At 36.9% G+C, this 16890-nt stretch overlaps 1 protein-coding gene across 5 annotated transcripts in view; it reads left to right on the top strand.

Annotated features, from left to right (window-relative positions):
* Positions 1-16890, top strand: part of NR6A1 (nuclear receptor subfamily 6 group A member 1) — a 230232-nt gene that overhangs the window by 34748 nt on the left and 178594 nt on the right. For all 5 annotated transcript variants that reach the window (XM_061431296.1, XM_061431297.1, XM_061431294.1 and 2 more), the window contains exon 2: positions 842-883. In XM_061431296.1, the coding sequence (XP_061287280.1) occupies positions 842-883 (42 nt within the window). The remainder of the gene's footprint in view (positions 1-841; positions 884-16890) is intronic.

Here is a 16890-nt window from a genome sequence, read left to right as displayed (position 1 = left end):
TTATGAAAATTTTAAGTAAAATTACCCTGTTTGATGTTTTATAAGTTCATTTTTTTTGTTTTTATAAGTTCATATATTTTGCTTTCTTTTGGAAAATAATTGATAGTATAAGTAGAACATGACAAATATTAAATGCATTGTAAATTTACTACGAAATATGATAGCTGGTAAAGAATCCACCTGCAATGCAGGAGACCCCAGTTCAATTCCTGGGTCAGGAAGTTCTCCTGGAGAAGCAATAGACTACCTACTCCAGTATTCTTGGGCTTCCCTGGTGGCTCAGTTGGTAAAGAATCTGTCTATAGTGCGGGAGACCTGGGTTCGATCCCTGGGTTGGGAAGATCCCCTGGAGAAGAGAGAGGCTACCCACAGTATTCTGGCTTGGAGAATTCCATGGACTGTGTAGTCCATGGGATTGCAAAGAGTTGGACATGACAGAGCAACTTTCAACATGTGTATTACATATGTATGCATATTGCACATGTTTTATTGTAACTAACTTTGGCATGCTTATTCATAGTTACTTATACTGTTGTTTATTGAGCTCCTCTGTGCCAGAGACTGTGCTAACTAATAAGCATTTTATGTCATTATCTCACTTAATCCTCATTACTGCTCCATGAGAAGTGCTGTACCATCTCCATTTTTTAATATAAAAATGATGAAATGGAGGCTCAAAGAAGGATCTACAGTAGCTAAATGTTATAGAGCCAGGATTCAAATCCAAATTTGACTTATGAGTCTGGATGTTTTTTTTCACTGTATGATACTTTTCATATTTGGAGGCACCTTGGAGTAATTCATGAATTATAATCTTTTTTTCCTGTTTTTTTCTCTTCAGGCTTTTGTCAGGATGAATTGGCAGAGCTCGACTCAAGCACTAGTAAGTTCTAAATGTTCCCCAGTGTTAATGGATAAGAAAAGTATGTGTGTGTGTACTTTTAAATGTATAACTTAAGGTGTCATTTATAGGCCTATTCACAGATTTTATTTCACTTTATGATTATGGGGAAGACATTCTCTTTTCTACTTATATTTTATTTTTCTTCTCCTAATACTTTTTGGTGGTCGGACTCTAGCCATTTAATAGAAAATTTTTTGCTGAAAATTTCTGTTTAATGCTAGTCTTGTTTTTCATCATCCCATGAAGGTACCACTGACAAAAATTGTGCTTTCATTTGTGTACACATACAAGCATGTGTATGTACCACAGCCACGTTTTAAAAGTATTGACTAATTTTGACATTTCTTTCAAAGAAGGGTTAGGTACAGGTTTAGATATTTATAGATGATAACCTTCATACCACAGTTTAATTTCTAAGCATTTTCATCTACATTCTTAAGTTTAAGGTACGAGAATGACCATTTCAAAGTCTTAATTAAATGATGCTTTTCATCTGTGTTTATAGTGCTCTCATAATGTCACAGACACCATTCTGGGTTATGGACATGGGAATATTCAGTGTATACACATATTATTTTGCCATAATACTAAAAGGTCAAATGGTACTTTAGATTGAGACTCTAGGAAATGATCTAGAGTTATTTTTTCTAGTTCTTGTATTTTTTAGGGTTATGGGGCTGGTTATTTGTTACCATTCTGTTGCTGAGTTAAGCGATAAAGTTCACCTTCTCACCATCCTGACTAACAGCTGTGGACCTTCTCATATTTTCCTCACACACCTTAATAGTATAAAATTCATGTTTGTTCAACTAATAGTTACTAATTGCAAAACAAAAGTAAGTCTCATAATGATTATCAAACATTAAGGAAATAGGTTTTTCTTTCTAGAAGTTATAAAGTTCTGAATCAGCTTTGTAGGTAATACCAGATATTACCTACAAAGTTGGATATCCAACTTTGGATTATAGGTTTGGTTTACCCCACCTTCCTACCTCACATCCCAGTACCTATGAGGGAACACACTATTTTCACTTTGTCTTTCTTTTATGAATAGCTGTCATTTAGGAGGAGGAAAAGGTAAATTCTTGAGTCATGGGCCTTTCTTAGAAGCACTTTTTAGAACTTGTCGTTTTTGGCTGCTCTGGGTCTTCCTCGGGGTGCATGGGCTTTCTCTAGTTGTGGCAAACGGGCTACTCTCTAGTTGGAATAAATGGGCTTCTCATTGCAGTGGCTTCTTTTGCTGCAGAGCATAGACTCTAGGTATGCAGGCTTCAGTAGTTGTAACCCTCAGGCTCAGCAGTTGTGGCACTGGGCCTAGTTGCTCTGTGGCACATGGGATCTTCCTGGACCAGGGAGTGAACTTGTGTCCTCTGCATTGGCAGGCAGACTCCCAGCCTCTGGACCACCAGTGGGAAGCCCCACTTAGAAGAATTTTTTAACACTAGGAAAGATACTGACATGCCTTGTGATCTTTCAGATAGAACTACACATAAAACAAGCCAGATAGTTGAGAACTCAATTTAATATTGAATGTTTTCTGCTCAGGCCTAGTTCTAGGCTCCAGGGATACAAAAATAAATCTAAGTCCCATTCTCATTTGTTAACAGTCTATCAGAAAACCTTTCCTAGTCTGAAATTATTTAAAAATACTCTTTTTTAAGCATATGGGAGCCAAATTTATTCTTCATTTAGTAGCAATTAGAAATATTCATGCCCATCTTCTAGGAAAGGTACTTGATATTCTTAGGAAGATTATTTTTGGATTTTTCTTCCTGCTGGCCCAAGTAATTCTAACTCATTTAACATTTCTGCATAGAATCCCTGTCTAGATTTGTGCTTTATAGATCTCTCCATTCCATGAGAATGAACAGATACTGAATCATAATTTTATTAATATATGTCAGTATGGAATGAGAGTTACCTAAAAAAATCATTTTTCTTTTAAAAATTGTACTTAGCTTATGTGGCCAATATTTTCAGTAGTCCCCATGTTATTTTTGTGAAGTTACTAGTGTTTTTGGTGTGTCTGTTTGAAATACGTAAAGATCTGACATAATAATGAGTAGGCAGAAATAGAAGTTTATCATCCTGTTTGAATCAGTCTTGGGGTTCAAATGAGCATGCTCAGTCCTATCGAATAATAGGAAACCTCGACTGAAATGGGCTATGCTGCTGCTGAGTCGCTTCAGTCGTGTCCGACTCTGTGCGACCCCGTAGACAGCAGCCCACCAGGCTCCCCCATCCCTGGGATTCTCCAGGCAAGGATACTGGAGTGGGTTGCCATTTCATCCTCCAGTGCATGAAAGTGGAAAGTGAAAGTGTTGGTTATGGCTGTTGATATTACAAATTCTATGGCTTCTGATTGGGAAGGAGTAAAGTCTCCTATGTTAATACCTCATGACTTTTGCGCATTAGATGGAGGACAGTAGGGTTTTCTTTGTGATGAATCTTTGGAATTTAGAGGCTCCAGTTTCTCCCTTACTCCTCAAATTCCTGATAGGGAAGGCCTGCTCATTCTGGCTTATTTTGAACCAAGAAATACCATTGTTGCTGATTTCCCATTTTGCTTGTCAGTGGTTGTAGACAGCAAGTTTGGGACATGTGGTATGTACTGGAACTGGATGAGGAAAACCAATTTTGTCCAATTCATATGGCCTCCGCCTCCCTTTTCAGTGGTAGAGCAGATGGGTAGCCATGCTTAGAATATGGGCAGCTGTTCACACTCTGGCCGCCTTCCTATGATTCCTGGGCTTCCTGGAGTCCAATGTTACGGCACAGGTTCAGGCTAAGTTCATTTCTACAAGAAGCATCTCTGTACCCTGCCTATTAGCATAAGCTAGGGACAAGGGCAGTCAAAGGTCAAGAGAAGTTCAAAACAGCATAACCTTTCTCTGCTTCTGTTTCCAAATAACCCCAGTCTGCCCTGCTCCCCAAGTTTTTTTTCTCAGCCATCATGTTTACTGTGTAGTTGTAAAACTCAAGAGAACAACGACTGACTTGATACAAGGGAAGTTAGAGAATAGAAGTCATTGTTGCTTAAAACAGGAGAAATAATTGATTTATGTTTGGGGGCCAATTAGGCTATAAAACAGGAACAGTAAAGGGACCTATGACTTCAGGACAGCTACTTGCTCTGATTTCTGTCCCACAGACAAGGGGCTCCCCAATAAAGGCTGTCAGCTTTCTAGGCTAAATTATTAATTCCTTTCATGCCTCTCAGGGATTGTAAACAGCACATAATACAGGAAAACAATTGATACTCTTCAGTTATTGGCCAGATAGAGGGTCAAAGGGTAAATAGTTGGATTAGCAACAGCTGTTCTTCTTCCCTAGTCAGACTTTGTCCCTTATTACATTTTAGCAAATCCATTCCTGGATTTTTGGCCTCTGAATAGTTAAATCCATTCCTCTTCTTATAAAAATAATCCTATAAATAATTGGAGAATGGATATTGACCAAAATTGAAAATACTGATATTTTAATTCAGTTTCTGTAGTTGAAGGTGAGCATTCTTTTTGGTATGTGCTAACTGTGGTTGTTTGGTATTCAAAGGGTGTTTCCCAAGGAAAGTAACAACTTGAAGTTTAGACAGATTAGTAGCTTTTTAGCTGTTTATACCATCTGCTTGAGGATTTTCTTGTAGCTTGATTAAAAGACAGAAATTGCCTTTATTTAAACTGTTGGTAGGATAATGCATGTTCATTGTGGAAAACACTAAAAGAAAAATACAAGCCCCTAATTCCACCACCTGGAAATAACCATTGCTTCTTATTTGAGAATATGTCCTTCCAGTTTGTGTCTGAACTTTTTATATGGTTAGAAATCATATATACAATTTTGTTTACTATTTATTGCTCCCCCACTCAGCATTACATTGGGAACATTGTTCTAAGTCATGAAAAATTTTTCATAAATCTTTTTAATGGCAAGATAATATTTCTTTGTAAGTGAATAACTTTACTGTGGTTTATTTAACCATTTTCCTACTGTTGGACATTTCGGTTGTTTCCAGTTTTTTCTTCATTATAAGTAATGCCACAATGAACATAATTTTATATAAATTTTTTGTCTGCATTTTAAGTGAGCCCTTTAGCTTTTTATTTAATATAAGCCAGAACTCTTCCGAATTAAGAGCATGGACTCCAGCTCAAGATTGCTTGAATTCTGTAATCTTGGCTTAGTTATTTAACCTCTCTGTGCCTCAGTACTCTCTTCTATTGTATGGGGACAATGAAAAAGTATTTCTACTTGACAAGGCTGTTGTGAAGATTAAATGAAGTAATAACATGCATTTGGAACAACGCTTGGTAAATGATAAACACTATTGTTTTTGTTGTTCAGTTACTAAGTCGTGTCCGATTCTCTGTGACCCTATGGACTGTAGCATACCAGACTCCCCTGTTCTTGACTATCTCTTGGAGTTTGCTTAAATTCATGTTCATAAGTCAGTGATGCTATCTGACCATCTCCTCCTTTGTCACCCTCTTCTCCTTTTGTCTTCAGTCTTTCCCAGCATCAGGATCTTTTCCAGTGAATTCACTCTTTGCATCAGGTGGCCACAGTATTGGAGCTTCAGCTTCAGATATGAATATTCAGGGTTGATTTCCTTTAGGATTGACTGCTTTGATCTCCTTGCAGCTCAAGGGACTCTTAAGAGTCTTCTCCAGAATTACAGTTCAAAAGCATTGGTTCTTCAGTGCTCAGTCTTTATGGTCCAACTCTCACATGTATACATGACTGCTGGGAAAACCATAGCTTTGGCTATATGGACCTTTGTCAGCAAAGTGTTGTCTCTGCTTTTTAATATGCTGTCTAGGTTTGTCATAGCTTTCCTTCCAAGGAGAACGTGTCTTTCAGTTTCATGGCTGCAGTCACCATTGGCAGTGTTTTTGGAGCCCAAGAAAATAAAATCTTCCGCTTCTGTTTTTCCCCTTCTATTTGCTATGCAGTGATGGGATCAGGTGCCATGATCTCAGTTTTTTGAGTGTTGAGTTTCAAGCCAGCTTTTCACTCTCCTCTTTCAGCCTCATCAAAGGCTCTTTAGTTCCTCTTCATTTTCTGCCAGTAGAGTGGTATCATCTGCATATCTGAGGTTGTTGATATTTCTCTCTGTAGTTTTGATTTCAGCCTGTGATTTCATCCAGCCCAGCATTTCGCATGGTGTCCTCTGCATAGAAGTTAAATGAACAGAGTGACAATGTATAACCTTGTCTTACTCTTTTCCCAATTTTGAACCAGTCCGTTGTTCCTTGTCGGGTTCTAACTGTTGCTTCTTGACCGACATAGAGATTTCTCAGGAGACAGGTATGGTGGTCTGGTATTCCCATCTCTTTAAGTGTTTCTACAGTTCGTTGTGATCCACACAGTCAAAGGCTTTCGAGTAGATGTTTTTCTGTGTAGCATAATGTTGAAAGTCTCAGTCTCTTTGTACTTATGGCTGTTACAACCACTTTATTCAATTAAAGTAGCCTGTGTTTCTTAATGACACAAAGATAAATCATTCCAGATGTTAGCAGGTGTAAGTTACTGCTTCAAGTAAGTAGTTTCCTCCAAGGAGCAGAGCTTATGTATTGCTGGCCAAGGCTATTCTTTACCATCTGGTTGACTATTTGGGTGTTTGGACCCCTTCCTCCAACAGCAGCAGGTAACCCAAATGACCCATCTGCCAGCCCATTTATTTAACCTCTTAGGAAAGAAACTAAAGAAGTTAACCCTCTGTTTATTCAAAATAAATACTCAGATTGTGCACTTGCTCTTTGGTCAGTAGCAAGGTCTTATAGAGAGCATGCTGAGGAAGAAATTTGTATCATTAAAGATCTACCATTACCATTTTAAAAGGACTGCATAGTTCGGATTCTTCCTGACACAAACTTTAACACACACACACACACACACACACACACACACACACACACACATATATATCCCCCCATTACTGATTAAACACCTGGATAAATGAGCATTTTAGAAGAGAGTTGAGAGTTAAATTAATGTTTGCACTCTCTTACCATACTGATAGATTCCCACCAGGCAGAGATTCATGAGTGATGTGGGAGGAACAGGCAATTTAAAGCACAGCTTCAGAGTGAGACAACTTAATAATACTAGTTGGCTCTGGCTTCATGTTCATCTGTCAAGTGTTTGGGGGTCCCAAGGAGACTTTTTGTGGATTCTTCAGGCTATAAGAGAGAAATGTACATCTCAGCTAGAATACCCAGTTTTGGAATAGGTTCATTCCAAAATTACAACATTCTGTGTTGTGTCCTATCGGTCTATTCCTAGTTGTCAAACTGTATGTTACAATTTTTGATCTCAGAAAACAATTCATATAAGCCCAAGTGTGGTCTGCAGATAATGAACTTAAGGCTGGGTGTTAGAGAGCAAAGAAAATGAACATTTACTGGGTGTTCCTTATGTACCAGGTACTCTGAACATGTTCAGTGGGAGTGAGGAGGGTTGGTTATAGCATTTAAAATTACCTACATTTAAGTTTGACTTTGTGATACTTACCCCATTGTTTCTTTCCCTTCCCACTTGTCTTTTTCCCTCTGATGTGTGTGCCAAGCTAAGACTCAGTTCCTGCCCTCAAGGGACTCTGATTTGATCAGGAATGGCGAACACAAAACATGATCTGTGGCTTTTACTCCATAATAATAAAAATAATGATAATGATAGTAATAATGGCTAATATTTGTTACACACTCAATGCTTCATGTGCATTTTTCATTAAGCACTCATGAAACCTATTGAAAAGATACTATTCCTGTCTTACAGACCAGAGTGCTGAGGCCTGGAGAGGTTAAATGACTCACCCCAAAGTACACAGTGGAGAAATATCTGGGACTTCAGAGCTGCTGTTTTAATGAATCTTCTATCCTGTTTCTGGCTCTCTTGACTGTGACAAGTCTCAGATGCTAATGGAAGAGTTTAAGGCAGTATAATGATTTATAACATATAATGGGGCCTTTTGTGTCCAGAATAAAGACTATTTTCTAAGTGTCATTTGGGCTCTTTTGCATATATTAGAATTATTTTGGATGTAAAGTAATTTTCTATGAAATAGGTTCCCAAAGAGATTTCTTCTGTAGTTCAGGGTTATTTGCATCATTTATTATCAAATGGGTTCTTTCCTGAAACAAATGAAGATAAGTTCACAAATCTCCCTTGGTTTCCCTCTTTGTGTCACCTTTCCTTCAGAACATTCTGGTTGTGATATTGGTATTTCACATTCATAACAGTTCCAAGAGCCTTGCTTCTAAAGCTTCAGCAGAATCTGCTAGGTCACTGCAAGATCACGTCTCCTGAATGTGGCCTTTTGCTGGGGAGTTCCTTTCTGATAAGGATTCTTTTGAATAGGATGGGGGTGGGATGAGATCCAGAGTTTAGGCTGAGCTCTCATCCCCTTGACCTCTGCCCCTTTTTCAGAGTTTATACTGACTTGGTAGGGACTCCCTATGGAGCCAACAGTTGAGGACTTGTTTACAGTTGATGAAAAGATAGTTGCATTCAAAGGCTGTTTTTGGGTCCTTGGAGAGTCATGGATCTCTGCTATTATCTTTGGTGGGTTCAGGGAATGCTTGAACATCTGGGTCTGGAGATTTGTAATAGATGACTAAGAAGGAATGAGAAGAAACTCTGAAATTAGACAGGTTGCTGAAATTATTTCTGTGGGAGCAGTGTTGCAGTAATATTTTGAGAGCAGAGAAAGATTTCTATAAACCTGTTGTTGTTTTAACCAAAAAAAAAAAAAAGTGGAAGATGAGTGTTTAAATTCAGTATATGATAACAAAGAGAATGTGTGGGAATTCTTTGTTTTTTGATGTCTCACCGAAGAGAAAATTTTTTGTGTTAGGCAAATGTGTTAGGTAGTGGAGGCAAACCTTGGATTATTAAATCCTCCTTTTTCAGAGTTATACAGAGGTTTACAAATTGGTGTTTTCTCTAAAAATCTTGTGGTTCTCTATGTTCAGGAGAGTATAGCAATTGAATCCCAAATTAGTCCTTATAAGTCTTTTCTGGGCAGAGATTAGTTAAGATGACTCTTAGCTTCCATACCTGAAGTTATATTTCTTTGGTTTTTTTGGTCCAGTATTTGTTGGAGATGTGAATCTGGAAGAAGAAAAGAAGCATCTTTCTTTAAAAGGTGCTGACAATATGAGCCAAAATTAAGTTTTAATAGGTATACCCTCTGTTGGTAAACATAGGGAAGGATAAACTGCATGAATAATAAGATTCAAAGTGAAAATGTTATATCGTTTTCACCTTAGCATGAAATTCCATGAGCTAAATGTAATCTGGCCTAAAGATCTATTTTGTTTGACTAATTGGATGTTTAAATAAAAACATATTAGTTGTCAACATTTAAAACCTGCAAGAATTTTGTGAAAATTTGGATTTCTGGCCTTCTTGATAAATTGGATGGTTCAACTGTAGGCCTAGATTTCTACATGTGATCTATTGGCTTGAATAGAGTAGTGGCTGCCTCTTTAAATGAGCATGTGCTCAGGTTTGTCACAAACCTGCATGACCTCTTTGATACAATTACGTTTCCTTCTAGTCTTCTGTAAGCATTTGAGTTTGCAATTCCTACGTTAAAAAATAATTGTCAGTGCAGATGAAGATGTGGGAAAATAAGTTTATGAGTATAATCTAATATTATCTGTCAACACTAAAAATGTTTGGGTTTATTCTCGCAGATTTAGCAGTTTAAAATTTAAACTTTTTAAATTCAAATTTGCAGATTTAGCAGTTAACACATCTGGGTATTTATCGTATAAGAAATGACAGGTGTGCAAAATGTATATTCACAGATATTCTTTTCAGCATTTATAATAGCAAAAAAAAAAAAAAAAAAGAATAGCTCAGAAATTTAATAGGGGACTTGTTACATGGATTATAGTTATCCATGTAGTGAAATACTGTAGAATTGTTAGGGAGAAGGTAAATTTTAGTGTAGAAGAAGATACACTGAACTGTTAAGAGTGATGTCTTTGGGCAAATGGTATCACAGAGTAATATTCACTATTACTGTGTTTTAATTTTTTTTTTAATTTATTTATTGGCTGCACCGTATTTTACAGGATCTTAGTTCCCAGTCCAAGAACCAAACCCTGGCCCTCGGTAGTGAAAGTGTGGAGTCCTAAGCATTGGATCACCAGGGAATTGACCTTAATTTTTTAATTTTTTAAAAATGAGGTTCTTATGTTAAGAAATGAGATACAGATTTTTAAAAAATCTACTGGCTCTCATTTCAGCTGCCAAGTTTCTAAGGCTGTTCTGCCAAATTGAGCCACCCAGGCTACAGTTTCGCATTTAGATCACAGATTTTACATTCAGAATTCTCTTATCTTGAAATTGCTCTAAGGAATGAGGATCAGTATCCTCAAGTATCAGGAACTGTCTTGAAACTCAGCAACAGGGTAAAAGCTTAGAGCAGCATTTTCAGGCTTCTGCTTTCAGCCTTGCCTTCATTCACTAATCATGGCATCAGAATTGGCCTACTTTTTATCCTGCTGTCAAAAATGTAGGGAGCCTTAAGTAAGCTTCTCATATGAGTTGTGTTGCCCTGGCAGTTGCAGGGTTATGTTGCTAAAAGTGACCCTAATGGACATGGTGTAGTGGAAAAAATACGAGAGTTTGTATCTTGGCTTTTGCCAGTCCTTGCTAGGTGATCATGGGCAACCTCTGAAGATCAGTTTCTTCATCCATAAAACAGTAATAATCCCTGTTAGGGGTTGTTTTTTTTAAAAATAAGTCAGATAATACAAGTGAATTGCCCAGCATTTAGCTGCTCCAGCTGTTTTTGAATGTTTCTTCACTGCTGAAATATATGAAGAGTTTCTAACTTTTTAGGCTAATATTTAGTGAGCATTTACTATATGCTTATGGTTTTAAAACTTTGTCTCCTTTTTCTTTCAACTCTGTGAAGTTGTTTTCAACTTTTGTTCTCCCCATTTTATAGATAAGGAAACTGACAGTTTAACACTTTGCCAAGATCACACAGCAGTTAAGTGGCAAAACTGAAGCCAATGTGATTCCAAAGCCAATGTACTTTTTATCATTTTAAAATAGTGGTATGATTTACTTACAGTGAAATATTAAGTGCAAGATTCAGGCAGTTTTCACAAATGTATGTACCCTTGAAATTCATGTTTCATCTGGATGTAGAACACTGCCATCCCTTCAGAAAATTCCTTTAGGCTTTTTTCTGTTGATCATACTCTTTTGCCCCTAAGAAGCAGTAACTTCTGACTTCTGTCATGATAGATGAGTTTGTCTATTCTAACATGTCTTATACATGGAATCATACAACATGTGCTTTTTTGTGTCTAGTGTTTTTCAGCATAATGTTTTAGACTCATCCACATTGTTGCAGGTGTTACTAATTCTTTTTATTGCTGAGTAGTATTCAATTGTCTATATCATAGTCGATCTATTCATCTGTTGATACCTAGTCTCTTTCTGGGTCTGGGCTACTAGGAATAAAGCAGCTATGAATATTCTTGTACATGGTTTTTGTGGATATATTTTTATTTCTCTTAAACATACCTAGGAATTGTTGGGTCTGATGGTAGCTTTATGTTAAACTTTTTATGAACTTGTCAGTTTTCCAAATTGTGTATGCATTTTGCAATTCCATTAGTATGAGTTCTGATGGTTCCACATCCTTGCATGTGTTTGGTGTTGTAAACTTTTAAATTTTAATTATTCTAGTGAGCAAAAATGATGTGTTTTTAATTTGCATTTCCCTCATGACTATGTTGGTCACTTTTTCACACCCTTATTGGCCATTCGTGTTTCCTTTTTAGAAATGTCTATTCAAAATCTTTTGATAATGTAAGAAATCATGTTCTTTGTCCTGTTATTGAGTTGTGGATATTTTTTATTATGATACAAGTCTTTCATCAAGTATATATGTTGTGAATTTTTCTCCCAATCTGTGGCTTTCTCTTTTACTTTATTAAACATGATTTTTGATTAGTAAAAGTTTTACATTTTTATGAAGTTCTGTTTATTAATTTTTTTCTTTTATAATTAATGCCTTCTGTATCCTCCCTAAGAAATCTTGGCCTAACCTGGGGTTTCTAAGGTATTATTCTGCTTTCTACTAGAAACTTTATGGTTTTAGCTTTATTCAGGTTAGTTTTTTTTTTTTTTTTTTTGGTATTGTATAAGATAGGAATTAGAGTCTTTTTATATGAATATTTATGTTACAGCACTTTTTGTTAACAAGACTTTCCCATTGAGTTTTTGATATGCTTGCTGAAAAATAATTTGATCTTCTTATGTATGATCTACTTGTAGACTCTTATTTTCTTCAATAATCTATTTACAATACCACAATATTTTGAATACTATAGTTGTATAGTAAATCTTAAAATTCTCCAACTCCATTCTTCCTTTTCAGAGTTATTTTAGCTGTTTTAGCTATTCTAGGGTTTTGTTTTAATTTCCTTATACATTTTAGAATCAGTTCATCAAAAAAAATTTTTTTTAAACAAAGCCTGCTGAGATTTTCGGAGAAGGCAATGGCACCCCACTCCAGTACTCTTGCCTGGAAAATCCCATGGACAGAGGAGCCTGGTGGGCTGCAGTCCATGGGGTCGCTGAGGGTTGGACACGACTGAGCGACCTCACTTTGACTTTTCACTTTCATGCATTGGAGAAGGAAATGACAACCCACTCCAGTGTTCTTGCCTGGAGAATCCCAGGGACAGGGAAGCCTGGTAGGCTGCTGTCTCTGGGGTCACACAGAGTTGGACACGACTGAAGTGACTTAGCAGCAGCAGCAGCTGAGATTTTGGATTTCATTGATCGTATCAATTTGGAGAGACTTGTCATTTTAGAATTGAATCTTCTAGTCTGTTAATTCAGTATATTTTCCCACTTACTCAGAACTTTATTTTTTCTCAGTGATGTTTTAAAAGATTAGCGTTGAGATCTTGTACCTCTTTCTTTAAACTTACCCTTGAGTATTATTTTTTTTAATGCTGTAGTAAATATTATTTTAAAGTTTTATTTTCCATTTGTGTTGCTAGTGTATAGAAGTGCATTGATTTTTGTATATTGAGATTGTTATCATACAACATTGTTAAATTTGTTTACTACTTCTAATAACTTTAAAAATAAATTCTTTGAGACTTTTTATGTGTGTGACTATGAATAAAGACAGTTTTACTTCTTTTTTGATGTTTATGACTTTTATTTTTCTTATAGCATTGGCTAAGATTTGCAGTCCAATAGTAGATAAAAATGTTGAGAATGACCTTCTTGTCTTGTTTTTGATCTTTGGGGAAAAGAGTTCAGTGTTTCACCATCACGTATGATGTTAGCTATAGTGTTTTGTTTCTTTTTAATTGTGGTGAAACATACAGACAAAATATTTATTATCTTAACATTTTTTTTCTTTTTTATTGAAGGAATATTGCTTTACAGAATTTTGTTGTTTTCTGTCAACCGTTTTTTAAATGTACAGTTTAGCGTCATTTCTGCACTCATGATGGTTAATGTTATGCAACTGTCATCACCACCACCCAAACACAGGTCTCTTTTTATCTTGCAAAAATGAACCTGTAACTGTTAACAGTATTTCCCCATTCTCCAGACCCTGGCATCCACTGTTCTACTTTCTGTCTCTGTGAATTGGGCTAATCTAGGTATCTCATAGGAGGAGGCAGTGGCAACCCACTCCAGTACTCTTGCCTGGAAAATCCCATGGGTGGACGAGCCTGGTAGGCTGCAGTCCATGGGGTCGCTAAGAGTCGGACATGACTGAGTGACTTCACTTTCACTTTTTCACTTTCATGCATTGGAGAAGGAAATGGCAACCCACTCCAGTGTTCTTGCCTGGAGAATCCCAGGGATGGCGGAGCCTAGTGGGCTGCCGTCTATGGGGTCGCACAGAGTCGGACACCACTGAAGCGACTTAGCAGCAGCAGGTATCTCATATAAGTGGAGTCATATTGTATTTGTCCTTTTGTGCCTGAGTTCTTTACTTAGCATACTGTTTTTATGGTTGATCCATGTTCTAGCATGTCAAAATTTCCTTCCTTTTTAAGACTGACTGATCTCCATTGTTCGTTATATACCACATTTGTCTATCCATACATCTATTGATGGATCCTTGGGTTACTTGTACCTCCTAGCTATTGTGAATATTATGAATAATGCTTCTATGAATATTGAGTGTACAAGTAGCTCTTCAAGTCTGTATTTTCAGTTCTTTTAGGTATATAGCCTAAAAGATCGTATTATAATTCTATTTTTACTTTTTTGAGGAAGCACCGTATTGGCTTTTTTCCACAGTGGCTCTACCATGTAAAGTGCCACGGGTTCTAATTTTTCTGCATCCTCCTATTTTCTGTGTTTTTTTTATAGTATCACAGATATGTTATGGGTGTGAGTATCTCATTGTGGTTTTGATTTGCATTTGTTGTTTTGTTTTACTAGTTCCACAAGTTCTTTAAATATTGTAGATTATCCCTTATCAAGTATATTATTTGCAGATGTTTTTCTTCCAATTTATGGATTGACTTTTCACTGTTGATTGTGTTCTTTCATATACAGAAGATTTTAAATTTTGATGTACAGTTTACTTATTTTTTCTTTTGTTGTCTGTGTCATAGCCAAGAAATCATTGCCCAGTCCAATGCCAGGAATCTTTGCCCTTTGTTTTCCTCTAAAAGTTTTATACATTTTGGTCTTTGATCTGTTTTGAGTTAGTTTTTGTATAATATGGTAATGTTCATAGTAATTCTTTTGCATGTAAATACTCAATTTTTCCATCACTGCTGAAAAGTTTGTCCTTTCCTCATTGAATGGTCTTGGCAACCTTGTTGAAAGTCATTGAACATATATGCGAGAGCTTATTTCAGGGCTTTCTATTCTGTTTCTTTTGTCTATGTGTCTGTCTTTATTCCACATTGTTTTGAGTACAGTAGCTTTATAGTAAGTTTTGAAATCTGGAAATTACACATTTTTTGAGATGCCCTTTATAAGCTTGAGGAAATTCCTTTGTATTCCTAGTTCTCAAAAGGTTTTTAGCACAAATGCTGTCAAATTTTTCAAATACTGCTTCTGCATCTGTTTAGATACTTAGTCTGTTCATATGGTGAATTATACTGATTGATTTTTGAAAATGGAGCCAGCCTTGCAGTACTGGGATAAACCTCTTATGGTCATGATGTATTCTCATTTTTTTATCTTTATTTAACTCATTGTTTTGAACACAGTCGCTTTTATTTGTGTGAATTTATACTAGTTTTTTGTGTAAGCTTAAACCAACTGGTTTTGGTGTAGGCACTCTTCTTCAGATTTGAAGTCTCCACCTAGTGGTCCCTTCTGCAAGCCCAGTGGTGAGAACCTGGCATAATACATTGGCATTTATTCCCACTTTGTCCGCTAGGTGGCAACAGGTCCTAACTGAAGAGCCAAGAGCAAGGAACGAGACTGAAAAATAGAAAACAATGCTTGTAGAACTCGTAGTTAAATGGAACAGAAAACCAAGATTTTCTTTAAAGTAATACTACTAGTCCTCAAGATCTGAGAGAAGGAATGAACCTTTAGCTCATTCCAAGAAACTACTTGGAGTGGAAACTCTTTAATTAGTATCATGGGAATCCATTTTGCTGCCTGACTTCCATTGCTTCTAAAACTTCAAAATCTTAGCTTATTCAATAACTATACAGTTGCTTTTTTTTTTGTAATATTGGGAGACGAAGAGGAATGTGATAGAGCTGACTATTAATGCAAAGGGATCTGAGTTTGGGGAGTCAGAGTAAGAAGGATGTGCTCCTATATGCAAGAGCTGACAATCTACTTCCATGGAGGCTGCAAGAAGAGGTGTTATTAGCTCCCTGCCATCCCTTGGGTCTAAGACGTCTTTCCTAGGGTATGAAAAGACTTTTTTTTGAATGTTACAGTTGAAGGTGTGGGTTTTCCTTATAAAAATGGAACTTGGGAGAACAGAAATTTTCCTGGACAAGGATTTGTTTAAGGTAGTAGTGAAAGAACAAGGTCACTTAAAGGGATTTAAGATTCTAAGAAGCTCATAGGTAGAATTATCAGGCTGTGAAAATTGAAAGGTAATACGTGGAGTGAGTTTCTAATGCTCCCTGAAGTAGTTAAGAAGAGAAGAGATTTGAGACGACAGCTAGGCTGAAAGCAATCTGACCTATTGTAGCGTGCTTGATAATGGCCATGATGCCAGCTTTTTTGACCTCAGTGACTTAGTTAGCTTATGAACACAGTTGACTTAGGCATGACCCCATTATCTACCTAACCTTTCTATTCCTGCTTTCCAGTTGAAAATAATTCGTTGACCATGAACTATTACATACAAATAAATTTGGAGGGAAGATGATAAGTGTGCATTAGCGGTTGAGGTATGGTTCACATTTGAAATGGCATATACATGTCAAAGTCTAATGATAGTACTAGAAAATTTTAGAGTAAGGATACAGTTGATGTACTACCTAGCATACACAACATGTGTCAAACTAACTTGAAAATGAGGATGCTCAATGAACTGTAATGAAGATTGAAAAGTTAGAATAACAGTAATTGGAAACTGCCACATTCCCTTAACAGTGATAATGGGGTTCAGAGAACTGCAAGATTTCCAAGTGATTTTATGTTTGTGTTTGCAGTAGGACCTTTGAAACATTGTCACCCATTTTGTGGCATCCAGGCTTTTTCAGTTCAGTTCAGTTCAGTTGCTCAGTTGTGTCTTACTCTTTGCGAACCCATGAATTGCAGCACACCAGGCCTCCTTGTCCATCATCAATTCCCGGAGTTCACTCAAACTCACGTCCATTGAGTCGGTGATGCCATCCAGCCATCTCATCCTCTGTCGTCCCCTTCTCCTGCCCGCAATCCCTCCCAGTATCAGAGTCTTTTGCAATGAATCAGTTCATCACATGAGATGGCCAAAGTACTGGAGTTTCAGCTTTAGCATCATTCCTTCCAAAGAACACCCAGGACTGATC

The sequence above is a fragment of the Bos javanicus genome, chromosome 11, assembly GCF_032452875.1.
Source record: "Bos javanicus breed banteng chromosome 11, ARS-OSU_banteng_1.0, whole genome shotgun sequence".
NCBI classification, from domain to species: domain Eukaryota; kingdom Metazoa; phylum Chordata; class Mammalia; order Artiodactyla; family Bovidae; genus Bos; species Bos javanicus.
This window is presented reverse-complemented; position numbering and strand designations above follow the sequence as displayed.